Source organism: Falco punctatus (genome assembly GCF_963210335.1).
Source record: "Falco punctatus genome assembly, chromosome: 3".
Taxonomy (NCBI): Eukaryota; Metazoa; Chordata; class Aves; order Falconiformes; family Falconidae; genus Falco; species Falco punctatus.
Window position 1 is genome coordinate 81,788,505 of NC_137582.1, and position 19,998 is coordinate 81,808,502.

General features: G+C 38.2%; 1 protein-coding gene across 1 annotated transcript; it reads right to left on the bottom strand.

The window, feature by feature from the left end:
• Positions 1-118: 118 nt before the first annotated feature.
• On the bottom strand, positions 119-19,915 carry NSUN2 (NOP2/Sun RNA methyltransferase 2). The gene is made up of 19 exons (XM_080379034.1): positions 19,706-19,915; positions 19,474-19,631; positions 19,238-19,342; positions 19,031-19,136; positions 18,321-18,392; positions 15,707-15,791; positions 14,686-14,878; positions 14,212-14,286; positions 12,972-13,102; positions 10,341-10,414; positions 7,192-7,322; positions 6,495-6,591; positions 5,240-5,415; positions 4,624-4,716; positions 4,101-4,236; positions 2,723-2,803; positions 2,358-2,496; positions 1,345-1,384; positions 119-686 (listed from the first exon to the last, which is right to left on the bottom strand). The coding sequence occupies exons 1-19, from the start codon at positions 19,898-19,900 to the stop codon at positions 281-283; spliced, it is 2,493 nt and encodes an 830-aa protein (XP_080235160.1). The 5' UTR covers positions 19,901-19,915; the 3' UTR covers positions 119-280.
• Positions 19,916-19,998: the final 83 nt, after the last annotated feature.

The following is a 19,998-nucleotide window of genomic DNA, read 5'->3' on the forward strand; positions in this document are numbered from 1 at the left end:
CCATCATTCCATTTCAAATACGGGCTTTACATTTTACTGGTGCATGGTCCATTGCCAGCAACAGACGCAGAAACTCACCAGTAATATGGAGCTTAAAATGATAAAAAGACAACACACATGAAGAGCAATCTCTTTATAGTTTTCATTTAAAAAATAAAATAGGCAAAACTTTAAAAGAGGAACCTCCCATTCCAACAGAAATTTTAAAATACACTTCCATGCTAAAAGCAGAAGTCTGGATGTAAGCCCCATGGAAGCTGCCAAGTAATAGAGAAAGAACCTAATCTTTCACATTACTCGTAACAGTGTCTTTGTTGTCCTGGCTTACATAATTCTTGGTATTTTTACTAGATTGATCTAAATTCTCTATTTTATTTTCTACTTCCATAGCACTGCTTTCTACAGGACTGTGGGAAGATTCCTCACCTATTTCTGCTTCCATTTTTGTGACTAAATCATGTTCTTTATCTTCCACATCCATTCCTTCCTCTGTTTGTGCCAACCTATGTTGAACTTCTTCCTCCGTTTTACTTTCCAATTCCTCCTCTTTCCTCTTTGCTTTAAACACTTCAACTCCCATCATCCTCAGGTAATGAAGTCTCTCATTCTTGGGCACGAAGGCACGGAGTGATGTCTTTCCTTGCCAACCACACAGCACTATAGGACACTGAAGATCATCAGGTTTCCTACAAAAAAGCAGTTGTGTTTCGTCAACTATGAGAAAGTTAATCTTCAAAACTTAATTTTATAGCCATATGCTATAAATAAGTGCACAATCTTTAACAGTGAATGCATTTTATAACTATTGGTAGAAGATGCAAGTATATAGATATAACTTCAATATCTAAACAGGTACCTGCTTGTCTACAACCAAGCAAGCAAGAAAAAATAAAGCTCGGTGCTACTAAATTTCTGCAACGGGGAAAATTTTCTGGCTTTGGTTTCAAAACTAATGTAAGCAACAGCAAGATGGAAGTTTGCATTTAAAAAGTTCGAAAGAGCTTCTAATACTACTTTGTCAACAAAAATGAACAATGAAAAAGTTTAACTTTTTCTGTTCCAAATCCTGGACTTCACAGGGAAACAAACAAATAAATCACATGCAGTGATCCTGTGGACCTCTGGCAGAACTACTGGCTCTCCTTTACAAAGCTAAATTCTACAATTGTTTTAGGAATACACAGGCAAGACAGCTTCTTTCCCTGCTATATTCTTTGTATCCTGTCTGGCTTTACTGTTGACCTCACTGTATCTCTGTGCTTCCACTTCTGGTTTTGCTGAGTGAAAATAAATTCTTGCCCAAGTTTTAGAACTCTGTAAATGGAAAGCAACACATCTACTTACTCAGGGTCTGGGTCATACTTCAGAACTATACTTCCCATTGCTACAGGGAAGGGGGGTGGGGAGAACAAAAACAAAACAGATGTGTTATTTGGCACAATGTTAAAATGACTGTAATCTAAAAATGTTAATGAAAACAAGGTTTTTAGACAGCCACACAGCATGGGCTGACTTGCAGTTATCTACATCAGGATAGTAAACTACAGACAGTATCAGGCTTTACTGTTGTTTTTTTTTTTTTTTTTTTCCTCCAAACCAAAACATTTATATAGTTACAAGAGCAACTGCCAAGCCTGTCCCCTCCCAAACCCCAAACAAAAAAAATCTAATTGCAAAACCACATGATGGATTAATCTAATCAGTGAATCTAGCAAGGAACTTTTACTTAAATAAAATGAACATAAGAGTATGCCAGCCCAAATCTTTTCTTCCAATTTTGTCTCATCAAACACTGAAATACAAGGACCAGTGATCACTTGGAAATAAAAACAACATAAACAAAAGGACTTCAGTCCTTTCAAGCCACTCTACATTTCTTCAAGCATCCAGCATAGAGAAAATAAAATTTAATGTAAGTAGACATTGCTCCCCATATTTAAGAAAATAAAATCTGAGTAACTGTATTTGCTACATCAAATAATGAAAACCAACTGCAGATGACAATTTCAAATGACAAACAATTTCAGCTGGAGCACTAACAGGCATAACCATCATTAGCATATATAAAATCTTTGTTAATCAGATACTTTAAATGCTGCATCACAGCACTGCTTCACAGAAGTCACAGGTTTGGCAACTCTTCTGTTTGCTGGAATTCATAAACCTTAAAGGCTGTGATCAGAAAGGACTACAGTTTCTCGTAGCACAGTGGGTTTCAGTAACGCTTACTTAATTAACAAACATATTTAAGATAAATTTAGTCAAAATTTTTAGCGCCGTTTATGTGACAGGATTTTCATAGTCTTCTGTGTACTGTATAATAATAATTTTATCATATCACAAATTAGAAGGCTTACCCATGTCTTTGACTTTCTTCTGTGTTTCACTGCTAAATTTACTTAAGAATGGATTTTCCTGGGTTAGCAGGATTTTAACATCTTCTATGCAGACATTTATAATCCTTGCATGAATGAATGGGTATAGAGTATAAATTCCCTGTTTAATAAATAAATACAATTATTTCAAAATACAATCTCTACTTTCTGACGGGTAAATGTTAACAATGGTATGTCTTTTAGTTAATACCAGAAAACAATTTTCACATTTTAATCCATACCGAAAATGAAAATTGCCGTTAATCTGACAAAGTTAATGGCAGCTGTGCCATAGGCTCTAAGGAAACCAAATTATCTCCTTTGAAAATACAATTCTAAGTAGTTACCTCTTGTGCTAATCTGAATGCGCATCCGAACTGTTCACCATCACTGTTGCGAGACCAGACTTTTATCCCTGTGTTAATAACCTGCAAAAGGCAAAGCCAATAAGCATCATTATTAAAGAGTATAAATTCTAAATTACCACTCTGAACTTTGTTTTTTTCTCAAGTGTTTGACTAAATGGAGGAAGAAAGGATAATTCTGCCATAACATTTGCTCATTTGCACTGAACACTGAATTAAATTCATGTGAAAATTCATTCAAGAGAAAAAGGAATCCCCACTACCAAAGCATAGCTCTTTTTCAATGGAAATGCTTTTTACTCCTTTCCATATTGAAAACTGAACACAGTGAGGAAGCTACTGTCTTAAAATGAGGGCAATTAACTACAAAGATCAAATTTTAATTTTAGTTTGAGTAAGAATTTTCTGGGTGATTCCAGGAAAGTCAATCAAGGATGCAATTTCAAAAATGAAAAAGCGCTTGATACTAGGACACTATATCCTTTGTAGTACCCAAAGTCTCACTACCTAATATAATGCACCCGTTTCTTAAAATTTTGTCAATTTATGTAGCCATTTCCTGCATGTGGGATAAAAGGATAATTATTTATCCATCTCAAAGATATGTTGCAAAGATGTAATTAATAGCCTTGGAGATTTTCAAGATTTGACTGGATGAGACCCGGAACTGTATCTGACCTAGCTTTGAAGTCAGACCTGCTTGGGGCAGGAAGGAAGCTAGAATAGATGATCTAATTCTAACTTAAATTATTCAATGACTTTTAAGACAAATCTTTAGTGTTTGCAAGGCATTTTCCATGGGGATTCATATAAAAAAAATATTTTCAAACTCACAAAAACTACTTCTTACACCATTATCATTCAGCCTAGCAACTTTTCAGAATGATCAGTTGTTGAAATCACTTTGAAACAATGTCCCCACATAACACAGCCAGCTAATAATTCAGCTGAGGTTATCTGTTATTTTTGGTATTTAAAATTCTTAATACTCTCATAATTAAGGGGCTCATAAATACAACAGTGTCAATGTAAACTTGTGAAGGTACCTGAAAATAGGGTGAAAATCCTCATACACACACAGCAGTTAGATATTCCCTTCCTCTACTTCTAAGTTCCCTTCTATGTGCCAAAAAACATACTTATTTTAATCTCGGAGACTGTTATTTCTCTCCCTGAGACAACTCTTCATTTCTTTAACAGAGGGACAGAGAGGAAAATGTTTATTCTAACTGAAAACAAAAAAGGCCTATCAGCTTGCTATAATCCTCTATATAAACAATAAACTCAGCAATAAAGTTCAAGGAGACATCCAGTGATGCTTACGATCTCTGCTGCAAAAAACCGAAGAGATGAACCATACCTTCATCTTCTCACTGTTGTTCAGAAGCACATTCCTTAGCTCCTTAGAAACCATGTACAGCTGTCTTTTCTTTCCTTCTTGAGTTCGAGTTAGTAAATTCATCTTGGGAAACGATGGGTCCAATGCATAAAACTTCCTGTGGCCATAATATTGGTTTTGATTAACTGAACAATGAAATTACATACTCAAAATGCAGGGGGTTGACCCACTTCCTTAAGCCATCTCTGCAAACACTCTGGGCTCCCAAACACAAAGATCAGACTTTCTAAGATGCGTGACATCAGAAAAGACAAGCTGTCATAGACACCAAGATACACTTTCAAACTTCCAGTGCAGCAAACTATCATTGATTCTTTTCATTTAAGAAGAGTTTAATTATTGGGGAGAGGGACACCTGCTGCAAAGTTAGGGAAAAATTTTTACGTATGGCCAACCAGACCCACCTTTCATAATGAACTGAACTACTAATATTCCTAAACTACTAGGAATCTTACTGCCAAAAGAGAAACATTTTTTTTCTTACTGGATAGGAAGGAATAATGGATCATCTTCAGGGAGAAACACAAAAGGGTCTTCTTTAAAACCAAACAACTTCATTTTTTTAGATGGTGGTGGTCTAAAAAGAAAGTATCATTACATTGTCAATTTTAGTAAGAGTGCTTGGTTTGAAATCAGTATATTCAGTTCATTTAGTCAACGCTTGCCTTATGGTAACGACAGTATGCCAAACAGAATACTGACATTTTTCTGTGCTTCACTAAGACAACACTACCCACAATTTAACTTCTTACAATGAGGAAGTGAAAGCAATGCTTGAAAACAGAAACCACAAAAACAAATAGAGATTTCTGAGGGAGCAATTGTGAAGACAGTAAAGATCTTCCATAAATTAACTTCTGGAAGTACTTTTTTCTTCAACAGAGGATAAAGGACTAACAGACTTTGCAAATGCTAATAAGAAAAGTGGTTATTTTCCTAACCTGCTGAAACACAAGATAGAAAATGTGGAAACGTAGGACAACTGAGCAAAATCGTTAATTTTTCTTGAACAACTTCTAAATGAGTCCAGTAACTAAAGAATTCTGTAGAAGCAACTACGAAGCTGTTACAGGACAAATTCATAGGCTTGGTTCTCTTACCCACACACTCCTTCCTTTTTGCTTTGTTCAGTGTCTGAATTCTGCAATTCTTGCATTTTCTTAGACTCTTCATCTTCAGCAAGCGCTGGTTCTTCAGTAATACATTCAGAACCATTATCTGAATTTGCTGCTGTTACTTCAGTATCTCCTGTTTGTTGCAGTAATTTCTGGTGAACCTATTTCAGATTATAGTATTTTCAATAAAGCTAAAGTAGTATCTAATTTGTCTGTGTTCTCTCTTTGCATGTGCTTAATTCTTATCAATTTGTATGTCAGTGCTTAAACATATCCATTTAGGGAGCAAATCTCATTACTAAGTCAAGATACCATTGTAAATTGCATTTACCTCTAGTACCGATCTGAAAAATTTCTTACGAACTGTCCAAGAAAGTTATTTTTGTACCATTCACAAAATCATGTCCTAGCACTCACAGAGAAGACTATTTTAAATCACGATCTGTTGTTTTCCTCCTAGAACTCAGTGACACACACATTCAGCTGCTGCACGCTTTCTGTAAGAGTGCTACAACATTAAACTTCGAACAGCAGAAGCTATTTGGATGACGCTTCTGAATAAATGCTTATTCCTTCTTGCCACATACATGTTACTCATAAGGTGTTCTAATGAAGCAAATCAAATAGTAGCAGCTAAAAGGGATTCACACAGGAAGTTTCTCTCAAAGAGACAATCTTAAGAGATCAAACAAATCATGTCAATTTAAAATCGTGTCGACAGGATTTTAAGACAATTGACAACAAATGGATTAAAGTCAAATGGCTGAAGCTGCTACTGCTCCTAACAGTTTTATATCCATTCCCACTGCTGCTGATCTGCTAGACTAATCTGCTAGTGAATCACTCCTGAGCAACCAGAGTAAGATAAACTGAAATCAGAATTAGCTTACAACACAGCAGAAAAAAGCCTTCAGCAGAGGGACCACACACAGCTCAAGGAACTGACAGCTTTAGCTACCCAATCTAATCTGCTTCTGTAAGTCTTTCAAAGCCTGAACTTTAACTTCAAGTTTTATCTTGCTATTTTACTATGATTTTAAACCCCCCCCCTCTTTTTTTTTCCTTCTATTTTAAAAGGAGACTTTCTTTTAAAGTTCTTAAGGGATTTAGGAATTTATTTTTAATTGACACACTGAACTATAACCAAAGGGCAGAAAGTTACAGGATGTTTTCAATTCTGTGAGCTTTTAAAAAAAATGTTATTAAAAGTTAACATTTTAGCTCTCTTAAAAAATGTTACCTTAGGCTGGCGTTTATTCCATGGCATTGGAGACTTTTTCACTAACACAGCCACAAAGAAACCTCCTGTGTTCTGGTGATGTGGCAATATCCTAAGACTAGGGGGAAAAAAGAAAATAAAAATGTTGCAGTATATTCATCACCAGCACTCAGGCTCTCACAAAGTACTAAAAGTGTAACATTTATATTTACTTGGAGGGTAAACCAAGTATTCCTAGTAGGATTGTGCAGATTTATCAAGCTAAAAAAAGGATCTAAACTAGAGCATTCTGGTAAAATAACTTGCATCAGTGCAATGCATTCACTTAACCATTCACATCTGAGCTTTAAGACTCATTTCTAAACATTATTTTTAGAATAGCTATGGGAAGTCTTTCATAGCAAATAAGTCACACTGCTAGAATGTTAAAGCTTTACATAGTTTTTCAGTAATTTTGGCTATGTATCTCTATTGGTCAAAGAATTTGACCTACCTGTGAGTACTTATTCCTTGTAAGCAACTTTCAGTAATTTCTCTCACTTCACTGGAACTTAAATATTGCGTACCGCCATTACATATGAAGCAATCAAAATACTCAGACCTACACAAGCACAGGTCTGTACTGCCACACGTTCTCAACCTAACCTAATTATAATTTGCCCACCACCATACGGGGTGATAATCAAAGCCTCATAAAATCTACTCTGGCAAAACTTACCAACGCTCTAGATTCATTGCCTTTAGCTTCTCTTCATCTTTTATTGGAAACATAGTGGGACGTATTTGTGTTTGTCTATTTGAAGGCACATCTTTCCACTCTTCAAACCACTGTCCATCTTTCAGCATTACCTTCATAGGAATAAATATAAATAGTGTGAAGAATACAGGTCACTATTTTACAAATTTTAATTTAAATAAGTTCAAACCAAGGTTCCGATGCCAAAAAGAGAAGTTATTTTCTGGTATAGTAAGTTAAGTTCTTTGAAGTGTATGGTTCCTTTGTGCATTGTATAGGTACACTTATGAGATTCTTGCCAGCTGTACCTCTTTGCTCCACTTTGTATGCTTCAAAAAGTGTGCAGTCAAGTAAAGATCAACTGCAGTGATCTCTGGTAACCTGCTAGAACATACAGAACACCAAAATCCAAAGGAAGGACAGCGGTGGAATATATAAAGAAGATTAGTAAGCCATCAGATTTAGGATACACTATTTTTTCTCCATTGGACTGGCTGTGAAGCATCCTGCTGTAGGCAGCTTCGAAGCAGTATACAAAGGAAAAGGGCTACTGCAGTCTAACAGAGACTAGAAATGAGGAATCCAAATTTCATTACATAAGGTGCAAGAGTGCAACACAACAGCTTGGTAAGCACAGAGCGCCATGATATAGGCATACACAGGTCACACACAGAGATGCTTTCAAGGAAAGTTACTGAAGAATCACATCCCCATGAATTTTCTAGTGTAAGTATCTTTATCCAGGACTCAGAACAATATATAAATCCACTCTAAGATACTGTGTGGACATAACATCACATCACTCTAAGAGTCAAAGCTTTTGATGAACTCTTAACATACAAGCAGGTTAGAGCCCCAACTCTTGCAGCAAGGCATTTTGAATGCTCTTTAAGCAAGAATACCAAAGGAAAAAACCCAAACAAACAAACCACCAAACCGGGAAAATTTGACTTCAGAGCTCTAGATGCCTCATTCTATACTGGCCACTAGCACTGTAAGAAAGGTCACATCCACATCTGTGGGACAAATGCATAATATTAATGACTGAAATGAAGTCCTGTTTTTGTGGTTAAGTCAACAAAATAGATAAATCACAGCAATGGTGACTTCAGGACCAGCACGTTCGATGAAATGCTTTCATAGATCTTGCTGTGATTGACTTGAAGGTTTAATTAAGTGTTCTACTGAAAACTGAAACATAACGTTTATCTAGATTACAATTTGACTGAGAATGTTAGAACCCAGATTTCAGCATCATGAAGTCTGGCATTTCTCAGTCACTGATCAGATCACACTTAAAATATTGTGCCTTTGCGTATTCCTAAAATAGAAATGACTGTACTTCTAGAATTAGTATTTCAAGTCCAAATATGCTACGTCATGCTGCTAGATGGAGGCAAGACAGACTGTGGTTCTGAACTGCTCTTCTTTGGAAGTCATGAGTTCAGCTTGAGAGAAACAAACAATGGGACTGATAAATAACTGGAAGCACAAACAACTCTGGAACTATTTTGGATGTACTAGAGTAACTGCCTAACAGTACTGCTCTGTTCAGTTTTGGTTTACCAGCCTAACCACACAATGTAACTGGTAGAATGACAAAGCATCAAAGAAATGTGCCGAACTCTTCTCTACTGCCCATTTCACTAGCCTCTTGTTAGGGCAGAATTAAGACTAAGAGTGTTGCAGAAGTAGATTACCAGATCTGGAGGTAAAAAGATTTCTTCCTTCAAGACTCTGAAATAATTCATTGAAGTTCACTCGTCGTCTAGCTTAAGGAGAGAGTACTGAATGCTACTTCCAAGCACCTATGCATCCCCTTGAACAAAACCTTATTTTTATTTTGCTGTTTCCAGAGATCTACAGTCAACTGAGGCTCAGGAATATTCAATGTAATCACTAAGTTGCAGAGCTCCCACTGAACAAACGTTTCACAAGGAAACAGAAGACGACACCAAGTAAAATCAGCACCAAAGCAAGCAAATATATTCACTGATGAGCTAGACAACGAGGCTTTAAAAAATACAGTAGCAGTGAATAAGGGCTGAAGAACGTCTGGCAAACTTTTAAGAGATTTTATTAGCCTACTTTTAAAAATACCTATTAGGGAGATTTATATTTCAACTGCAAACACAGAAATAAATGTTACAGGGAATATAACAGACTTACTGATCTTCATACATATATATATAGTAGCTTTATACAGTTAAAAAAAAGTAAGATTGAGATCATAGAGCCACAGTTATGCATTTTACATTTATACCTCAGGTACAAGCATACCATTTAAACTTTTGGAACTGTAAGAAGAAAGAAATCAGCTAGTTTCTAAGCTGGATTTCCAATGGCAGAACATAAGCAAATGTTTATTCCATGCGTCTTGTTCATTAGCTTATACACAGGCATAAACCTGCAGACCATTTCAAGAGACTAGTGAAATGGTGAGAGAAGACAGAACAACCAATGGCGTTGCAAAGGCACATGCTCATAATTAAAATTTAATCAGAGCTTCTTTCCTTACTACCAGGATGGCTTTCTACCCTTTCTTGATTATACCCATAACAGGATACTAAAACAGCTTTGGGATTTTTTTTGCTGCTCCCTACTAGTCTGTTTCCAGACTTGGAATCACATAAGATTTGGAACAAAATACAAGATTCTATTAATATTCTAGAATTACTCACATCCCTGCAAGTTTTACAGCTTATTTCCAGAAAGGGTTTAACAGCTTTTACTTCCAAATAATTTAAATGAACCAGCTAAAGAACTATAGTATCTAACACTCACAGACTGTAAAGGACAGTGGAGGAGGGATAACTTTCAAAAGTGGCTGAAATTATATTGCCATCTACAGGCCACATGCACACAGTAGAAAAGGGAATTAAGAAAGCATGAGAGACAGAGCAAAGAAAGCTGGAGGAAAATGAGGACAGCAGATGAAGAGACAAGAACTTACCACCAGAAAGATCTTTAGCCCTTTCCTCTACAATGCCATACCGTCTAAAACTCTAAACAGCAAATCACTATCATCACTTCAGCTTAATCTAATGTTTTGAAATGCTATTCTGCAAAATTTCCCTCATCTAATGTTCTACCACAGACCAAGAACTTCACAGAAATATCAGGTTAAGTACCTTCCATTTTGTAATTCCTGGCATCCTCTTCAAGCCTGGTAACTCAGAAGAGACATCAGCAAGTTCTAAGGCACCTGAAATCCCAAGAATATAAAGATTTTTGAAAACAGAATTTGAGAGTCATGTTCCTAATTAACTTCTACAAAAATAGTTTTTCTTCAAGTTTTAAGACCACACTGCTTTTTAAAAATGTCAAGGAACAAAATATTATACAATTACTGTATAATTTACTGTAAACTAACAAGAAAGATGGTAAGAACTGTTCATAATAAATTAACTGTTCACCTCTAAATTAAACAAAATATAATGGTTAGATACTTTTTGTAGCAGCTGCAGAGAAGAATGCTCTACAACTTGTATCATTAAACATTAATGTTCCAGGATGCAGTCATAGAAGATTTTATTCTCACTTACTTAGCATTTGGATTTACTACACTGGTTAAGTATTTTTCAGAGAAATACTCTTCTGGGATGACAAAGTCTTTTAAAATGCTTGATACATTCTCATTTTATGGACTTAGTCTTAATATATTCCAGCGTGAGAGGAAAAAAAAATTGTTATTTTTTGAATGAAAAGAAAAATTCCAAAATGTTTAACCGTAAGGTAAGTACTATCAACCTAACAGAACAAAAGACTATGTACCCAAAATGTCAGATTGCTGTAAGAAACATCAACAGAGTTTAGCTTAATCTACAGAATAAAACCTTTAAGGTTCCTGAAGTCCAGAAAGAATAATATAAAAATATACTGTTTAAATAGGTGATCTCTCTAGCAAAGAATACCCTTTAAATTTCTTTTTTGTGAATACTTACTTATTTAAGTTAGGTAGGCTTTCCCTCCTGTCGTACAGAATTTATCAGCCTGTTCTACATGACTAACCATTTACTCTTAAGTGACAGTTTAAGCAAGTCTTTTAAATAAATGAGAAAGTGATACATGAATTCATGGACAAATTCCAAAATGACATTTCAAATCTGATTCAACTTGAATGTCTGCATCTGTCCTTCGAATATTCTTGCCTACCTACAGCGACTTCAACTGATGCCTCAGGACTACACCAGACTGATCAGGCACTAAACAGTCCACCAGAAGTACTACAATTCCCCGTAGAGAAACATGGTACAAAAGTGCCTTTTCCTTACTCTCTCAGCCCTAAGGGGAAACCAATCTCCGACCTGCTCCACAAGTAGCAGTGTAACACAGTGAGAGGAACCAAGTTAACACCAAAGAACCAACAAACCTGGACTAACCTGAGGAAATCCTTGATGTCCAATGCCCCTTGCAGACCACTGCACTACCTCACCCTTCTTTAGTTACACATATGTTCAAGCCCCAAGGATAACGTTCACTTGCTGGGACACACTGCAGCCTCCAAGTAAGCCTCAAAATACCTTTTTTTTTTTTTTTTTTTTGAGGTATTTTCACATGCCACAGCCAGTCAAGATCCTTACTTCCAAGTACTGAATTTGCCCCGGATGCTGCAGTTGTTGGCCTCCATGAACATCCGTATTGCTTCATGCTCCTAGCCAAACTAGTCCTTACTTCTTTCCAACCTTGTCATCGTTAAAACTTAACTCTGGTGTTCCACAGCCTTCAACAAGCCAAGCATACCACAATGTACTGGAAACATGTCTATGCTGCTCTTTCACTCAGTCTGCCAAAGAAACTTCCTCTAAATAAAAATGTCCTTTGGAAATTAAATATAATTCCTAATTATCTGCAGGCATTTAAGCTAAACTGCTGTTTCTGAGACAATGAAATTTCATGCACAATTTGGGGCCAGAATAGTGACTGGCACAAAGAAAACATTAGACAAAACAGGCCATTCTACTCCCAGAACCAGCTCAGCTCCAGGGGCAATACAGCTGCTCTGTACAAGGATCAACTTAACAAGGTCTGGGGAACTTTTAATGCAAAATTCAATTAAGATGTCTCCAAACTTCAGGTTACTGACATAGAAAAAACAGTGTTCGACAGCTCAAGACTAGCAATTTGGGCTACTAACTCAACTATCACAAACTGATGCAGTGCAGCTTTCTCAGCTCAGTTTTTTCACCTCGTTACTTGACGTGATGGACACTTAAGTAAGCTTTCATATGCAAGTCAGAAGAGTAAAAAACCCCATGAGCTTAACGACATGAAAATTCCAAACATCTCAAAATTTGGGTCAAAGGATGCTAAAAGTATCAGACTCCCACCTACTGGTGCACAACATTTCTCTAACTGTTTTAAGTACACTTTGGACTTCTTACTCCTATAGCATACAGCAGTAATGTCCCGTGCCGTGTCTTCCAAAGGAAATACGAATGTCAGACATGAACTCCAACCAGTGGAATGGGTTAGCAGAAGCCAGATAACACAGACTGAATTCCACTGATCTGCAGAAGTCTTTTGTGTACCACTAACCCAACTTCTTCAGGCTTTATATTTGCACCTGATTTAGGCCCATTCAAGAAGGCTGCCCAGATCAACACCAATGAAATCCTACTGGTATAAAAAAATTGCTGCAGTTTGCATACTAGGAGCACGTTACCCACACTAAGCTTATTACTAGTACTATCATGTGTGTATCCTTTTTTGGGCTGAGGAAAAAAAAGGTTTCTCCACTCCATCCAAGCTCGCATTCTCACCTTGACTCTTCTCCAGCAGAGATGCGATCACAGCTTCGTTCTCAATGGGATTCAACGAACACGTAGAATATACCATTCTCCCACCTTCCGCCAGCTGTTCAACACCACGGGTTGCAATTCTTAACTGCAATCTAACAGAACACTCTTGATCTAGCCAGGTATCATTCAGGAACCAGAAAGGTTTACCATCAAAGTTTTTGCAGGTAAAGCTATATTGCAGACACACAACTCTCCATGGACTAAACCAGCACTGACTAGGTTCCACAGCTGTCACAAGTACACAATTTAAAGTCAGTTTTAAACTAAGTCAGCTTAGTGCAGTCTATACTGCAGACACATTTACAATTACACCTGTTAAAACAGCAATTAGGTTAAACGTTAACACTGCATCACTTTCAACATAGCATGCAGTAATTTGTTCTTTCTAGTGTCCCATCAAGTTTATAGTAAAGTACTCAACACTAGACAAGTAACACCCCAAAACCTGACTTTTCTTCTCAGAAATCTAGTTAAAATGAGGAGCAATCTGACTATTACAAATATTATGGACAATACAGCTTAGCTAAACATTGGCCTTCTGAGAAAAGCTTCACTGAGACAAACCACCAGCTTATACCCCACCTGCAAACTCACAACTAAAAAATAAAACCTGTAATTATGAGTTACCGAACAATAACAAGTCACCGCAGGTCAGCTGAGTTACAGTAACTGATGGCATACCCAGCTTGTTACAAACACACAGCAAAGCGTTCTAAACTTTTTCATCTGTGTATCATGAGCCTGCACTAGCCTAAACACTTATCTACCACCATGTAACATAAATCAGTCTTAAGTAACCAAAACCATTTATGTATGATCGCTAGTATTCTAAAGACTTTAAAATATTACTATCAATCTTACAAGTTTCTGCATTTTCCAACAGTATTTTACCAGCTAAATGCTAGGAATCCCAACCAAATGATTTATTTCCTGTTTTATTAGCTACCTTGCCTAAATTAATTCAATGAACATTCATACGTTAGATATTCATAACAATATAAGCAATTTAGATCCACTACTCGCTTCTGGAACGCTACACTTTCTGAATAGCACACAAGCTCTTCATTTGAGAGAAAAGCAACACTTCTTAGAAGTCTCTGCTTTGTCACATATTAACATGTGAATGCATGCAGATGTTAGAGATGTGGGAAAAGGAGGAGAGAGAAATGAAGAAGTGCAGATGTGTAACAAGCATTTTTACCCATGGAGCTGCAAACTGTTTTGTGTTGTCCACTTTTTCCATACATCAATGTTTTTCCTCATGGTTCCATCTCCACTGTAACAGATTGAACAGATTTCTATTATTTGTGGGTAAGACTCATTTCATATCCAAGTCATTCATAGCAGAAAATAAGTAACAGCCCCCCTCCCATATTAACTAGTTCTCCTATGCTGTACTGTTTGTTTCTACACTATCTTTGTACTTGAGTATCCCCAGTGTAAGTTCAAAACTTGAAGCCCTTCAGCTGACCAAACTGAAGTACCACTTGGAATGAAAAATGTTCATTCTAATTTAGTATCCCCTCACCTGAGACAGTTTAAGGCATTCACCTGTTTTGGAAGTTACTATAAATGATAACCAAGCAACGCAAAAAGTGTAACTCAGCAACACTAAAATTCTAGCACTGCACTTAGTGCAATAAAATCTGTGTATTGAAGATTACATGCTAGATACCTGCAAGGGACGTCACATAAAATCCTGTCATAGAAGAGGACTTCTTTTCTTCCATCAACATCTATTTGTAGATTAGGAATACTGGAGGCATCATGATTTACCACCATGATGCACGGACTGTTTAATCTTTTAGCCTGATGAACCAGCAAATAGCAGCGCTTGTTGTCGACATCATTAGCAATTACAAAACCCTCTGGGAACATAAAATAGTGGGAAGATGCTTTACTATTCAACAGCTAAATAATTGTACATAGTTTATTACCTTATCTTCAAAGCTTCGTAAACCTTTCACTACAGATTTCTACTTACAAGACTGCTTATGAATAGAGGACCCCTTAATGAATGTGAAATAACATAAAGTATGTCTAGGTTTAACTGATGTGTCAAATATAGTCTCAAGAGCACTAGCTTCCATACAGTAACAATAAAACACAACCAAGGGCCTTTCAACTTTTCAAAATAAAACCCTTGTAACAGAAAAATCCTCCACTGCCACTGATTGCTGTACATAAGCAGATTTTCAGTAGAATGTAGAAAGAATCCACTCCCCCTAACTTGATACCTTCTACGAGCAGTATTTTCTGGAAGCATCTAACTGAAAGTAAAGATTTTGAAGCTTAAAGAAAAAAGATAAATATCACGACCATTTTAAGGCTACAGCAGATTAATCCAGTGTTGCAGGATACCACTAAAACAAAGGGCTGACGGGCCACCATCTACTAAGTAAACCTGATTTATATACAAAAATTAAGCTCTAATCACATCTACCACAGTCTGAACTGTGAAGATATAGAGATATACCTACATACATATATATAGATTCACGTCTCTCCTTCAAGCCGAGGAAGCCCACAAAATTGTAAGGAAAAGGTGGGGTACTTCCTATCTCATATCCCTCAACCACTCTGGAAATTCAGTATGTAGTTAAATGTAGTTACTTATCTGAGATACTAAAAATAATCCTCAAGAAAAAGCAGAAATTCAAAGTCATAGAAGTTTTTGGTAGTTTTTCCAGACTTACTGGGAAAAGGAACATTCATGTCTGCGTGCAACATTTCAATGAGTTGTGCAGTCTTAGATCCAGGTGCAGCACACATATCTAGAATCTACAAACACCAGAAAATTAAAAAAACCCACCTCCTACCTCATATTTTTTTAACTACTTCAGAAATTTTAAACTAAATATGTTTGAATACACTTGCACAACTATGATTGTCCTGAACACTGATTTGTAAAAACATAAAGTACAGTTTCGTTCTTTGTATGCTTTATCTCTGAAGGTCTAAAATATAAAAAGGACTTTTGTTTGTAGGGCACAAATACATCAGCTGAAAAAAATCCGAAAGAAAAATCTGAATCTAGATACAGGGATATGGTCCTTGTATCAGCTCACAGGCAATTCCGACTGAAGTTAACTGGAACTTCACATATACACACACGTCAAGGGCAAAGTTACATTCAAAAGCAAGTAGTACTTTTCTTTATCTATCAATAAATTAATCAGAGACTATCCAACACAGTTGATTAAATAGGTTTTATAAAAATGGACTGCTATCCCTCCCCACACATTTTCATTTTAATGCAAAAAATTGGGGCAGCATAAATTGCTTGTTGCTATATCCTGGAAGCAGCACTTGGAAGTCTTCGAAATCACCCTCAGGCAGAACAGAACAGCATAGACACCACCACCAGATTTCTAGCATAGTTCTCCCTCATGGTTCATCACGAACTTGGTTTGTGATCAAGAGTCACTTTCACAGCAAACCATCTGACAGCTAACACTGCTTTCTTAAGGAAGCTTAAAATCTTTCCTCTTGCCTATTTACAAACTTTTCAGAAACATATGACTAACTTCTGGACCTTTAGCTCCCGAAAAAGTTAGCTGAAGTCACGCAACAGGGTAAAAGATGGGGATGGATCGGCTCAGACCCCAGAGAAATGCAAAGAGCATTTACTGAGAGCTTCAGAGAGCATGTGATAGGTGCTGCCACACAGCAGTGTTAATGCATCGTGAAACACACTCAGTAAAACAGTGTCACATCTGCTGTTAAAAGTGACAGTTGTGATGATACCGGTTGCTACTTACTTTGTAGGTAATGCAAAAGATAATGAAGAATAAGCAAGCCTAAACATGCTCTAAACTTGCCCAGCAAACTAATGGCGAATGAAAACTAAACTGTGAAGGACAGATTAAAACCGCACACAACTACAGAAAGGTTTGACAGTCATCAAGTTTATCCTTGTGCAAGAATCATCATGTAAGACATCAAACATGTATACAGAACACGCCAGTTAAGCACTAAAGTAACCTGCAATTCTGGTCAAAACCAGCAGCTCAGAAAATAAGGCACTAAAGACCATAAAAGGTCCTACATGACAACAGCCAAGGAACTGTTACAACAGCTATTCGCTATCTTGTCACAAGAGAGGATAAAGAACCTATTCTGGGTCTCACTTATAAGCAAATTTGTGAAATCTTACATGCATTTCTGCAAAGTGTTTGCTGAAATACAGTCACCAAAGTTAAACATTCAATGCAAAAAACCATACAGTTAGCTTAATATATGCAACATAAGGTGTGTACAAAAATATTCACACAATTTGTGTCTTACATTAAGTAGAACGCATTCACTACCCGTTCAACCCCAGATAAAACTCAAAACGTACATGTGACACATTAGTACTGAATATACCACCCAATTCATTGTTCATTCAAGAGAGATGAGAAGATCTTGCCTCATGTACAATATCCATCAGCCCCGTGTCATACATTGGGTTGGGGTGAGAACAGAAGAAAACAAACTGAGAAGTTATGTATGCTAACTGATGTTAATTCAAAACCAAGTATGTACAAACAAGTCTTTAAAACATAGGTTAAAAGTTTGAAAAACTTTAAATTTCAAGATGCACAACATAGCTGCTTGAGATAGCAAGGCGCTTGTAACTAGCTCGTTAACTTAACAGATTAAGAGAGTAAGGCCACCTGACAGATTCATTCTGCAAACACGCACAGAACATGAAAACATCACTAGGGTTAGAAGAAGCAGCTTGCTACCATATTCCACAATTTGCCATTAGAAAATATCACAGACATTCCTCAGACACCTTGGTTAAAGTCAGCAACCTATTTAGCCAACACCAACAGCATGTTTCAGCTCACCCGAATTATTCTGCCTAACGTTTATAGAGCAGAAGTTTGCAACTTTTTCAAAAGGCATAGAGGGGTAAAAACTACCTGGTAGAGAACATTATCGTTTGGATCTGGAAAACTACATCTGCTCACAGTGTGATGGATAGCAAGTAGTTAAAAACAGTCATCTTACTTTAAAAGGAGGTTGAAACATGAATACATAACTTAGATGCAACTAAATACATTCAGACTTTGAAACTATGATTATGCAACTACTAACCTAAATGTTTTTTACAGGGTATTATATAGCTGAAAAAGCAGATGTTCCTCTGACAGCGTATTTGTGATCTGAACACTAGTTGACTGTTGTTTATGTACAGAAAGCATAAAACATACCAACACAAAACAGAATTGTGTATCAGCATTGATACTACTGTTGTAATTTACAGTTTAATCGAACTATCTTCTAGGAAAAAACCTCTAGTACGCAGTATATTCCAGTTACCTTATGATGAGGGTTAACGTTAAGCAGCAGAGGTGGGATCATACTAACAGCCTCTTGACGACTGATATTTCCCTTGAAAGGAAAAAAAAAAACAAAACAACAAACCCAAACTTTTTTATATCACAGAAGAATGCATTACTTTTGCAATAAATTTTTAAAACTCTATGTAGTAAAACAATAAAGCATTTTATCAAACACTATTATCACCTTAGGATTAAATTTTATTAACATTTAACAAAAAAATCACAGTATTTTACCCAACTGAAATTTCTGATGATTGCATACTTACTCCAATTTTTGTTAATTCTATTGATATAGTTTCCGCTCAACAGAAATGAGAAACTGGTTTCAACCAAGTGAGAAACATCTATCACTAAAGATAACTCTCATTACATACGCACACACATTTTTACCAAATTGAAACATCTGTTTTCAAACACCAACTATTTTACAGGGACTCATTTTCACATTCCCAAAGAAAAAAAAAATTGCAGTTTGTTTAGGATAAAAATTTGTAACTGCAGTTACATGCTGGAACCATGGGATAAATCACTGTCAACATCAACATAAAATCCAGATTCTCCTGAGCTACTCAACTTCTGAGAGAAAAGGTACAGTCTCAGTTTCTCATAATGCATTTGAATAAAACACTGCTCAGGACAGGAGAGAAGAAAAAAAAAAAAAGAAAGTAAGATCTATCCAAAACTTACACATTCTGTCTCGCTAACCAGAAACTGATGAAACTTTTCCAGCTGTGGCGACTTGCGTAAGATTTTTCTACTCAAGTTGGTGTGCCAGGCTAACTCTTCTGGATACCTGGGGGGAAAAAAAGACGGAGAAAGGGCAGAAGTTGAAGAACCCAACCCCTCGACACCGGGGACACGCAGCGCGCCTTACTCCACGGCCAGCTCACCTACCAGCTCAGCGGCTGCGGCATTTCGACTTTCTGGCCATCCACCTCCAGGTCCTGCAGCTCTCTGAAGTACTTCTCCCTCAGGCAGTGCAGGATCTCCCTGGCGTGGCTGCAGGGCAGAGACGCGCACCAGGCGGCCGGCTGGGGACGCGCCTTCCCCCGCCAGCCGGCACCGGCCCGCCCCGGGACCCAGGGCAGCGGTGCGCCGGGGCCCCCGCCCGCCCCGCCCCGCGGCCCTACCTCCGGTAGCCGGTGATGCGCAGCGTGGCGGGCAGCGGCTCCCTCAGCGCCGCCATGAAGGCGTCCCACTCGCCGGCGGGCACGATGCTCAGCTCCCGGTAGTACCGCTCGAACAGCTCGTTCTCCTTCACGATCTCGGGGTAGCCACCGGCCCAGCCCTGAAACACGCCGCCGCCGTCAGCCCGGCGGCCCTGCCGCGCCCCGGCCCGCCCCACCCCGCCCCGGCTCTCACCGCTTGGTCCCCGCCGCCGCCGCCCCGCTCCTGCCGCTGCTGCTGCTGCTGCCGCCTGCGGTCGCGCGCCCGGCGGCCCATGGCGGCCAGGCAGCGGCAGAGCACCCTCGTCGCGGCGGCCCCCTCCGTCCTTCCCGGCCTGCAGCACCGCGGGACCCAGGCTGCGGCGCCGCGTGCTCCCGGCGTCGCGCGCATGCGCGGGCCCGCCCCCAGCGCTCTTTCCGGGCGGCAGCACGTCGCGCCGCCGCCGCCCCGGCGGGACTTCCGCTCTCAGGCGCCCCTCCCGCACGCGG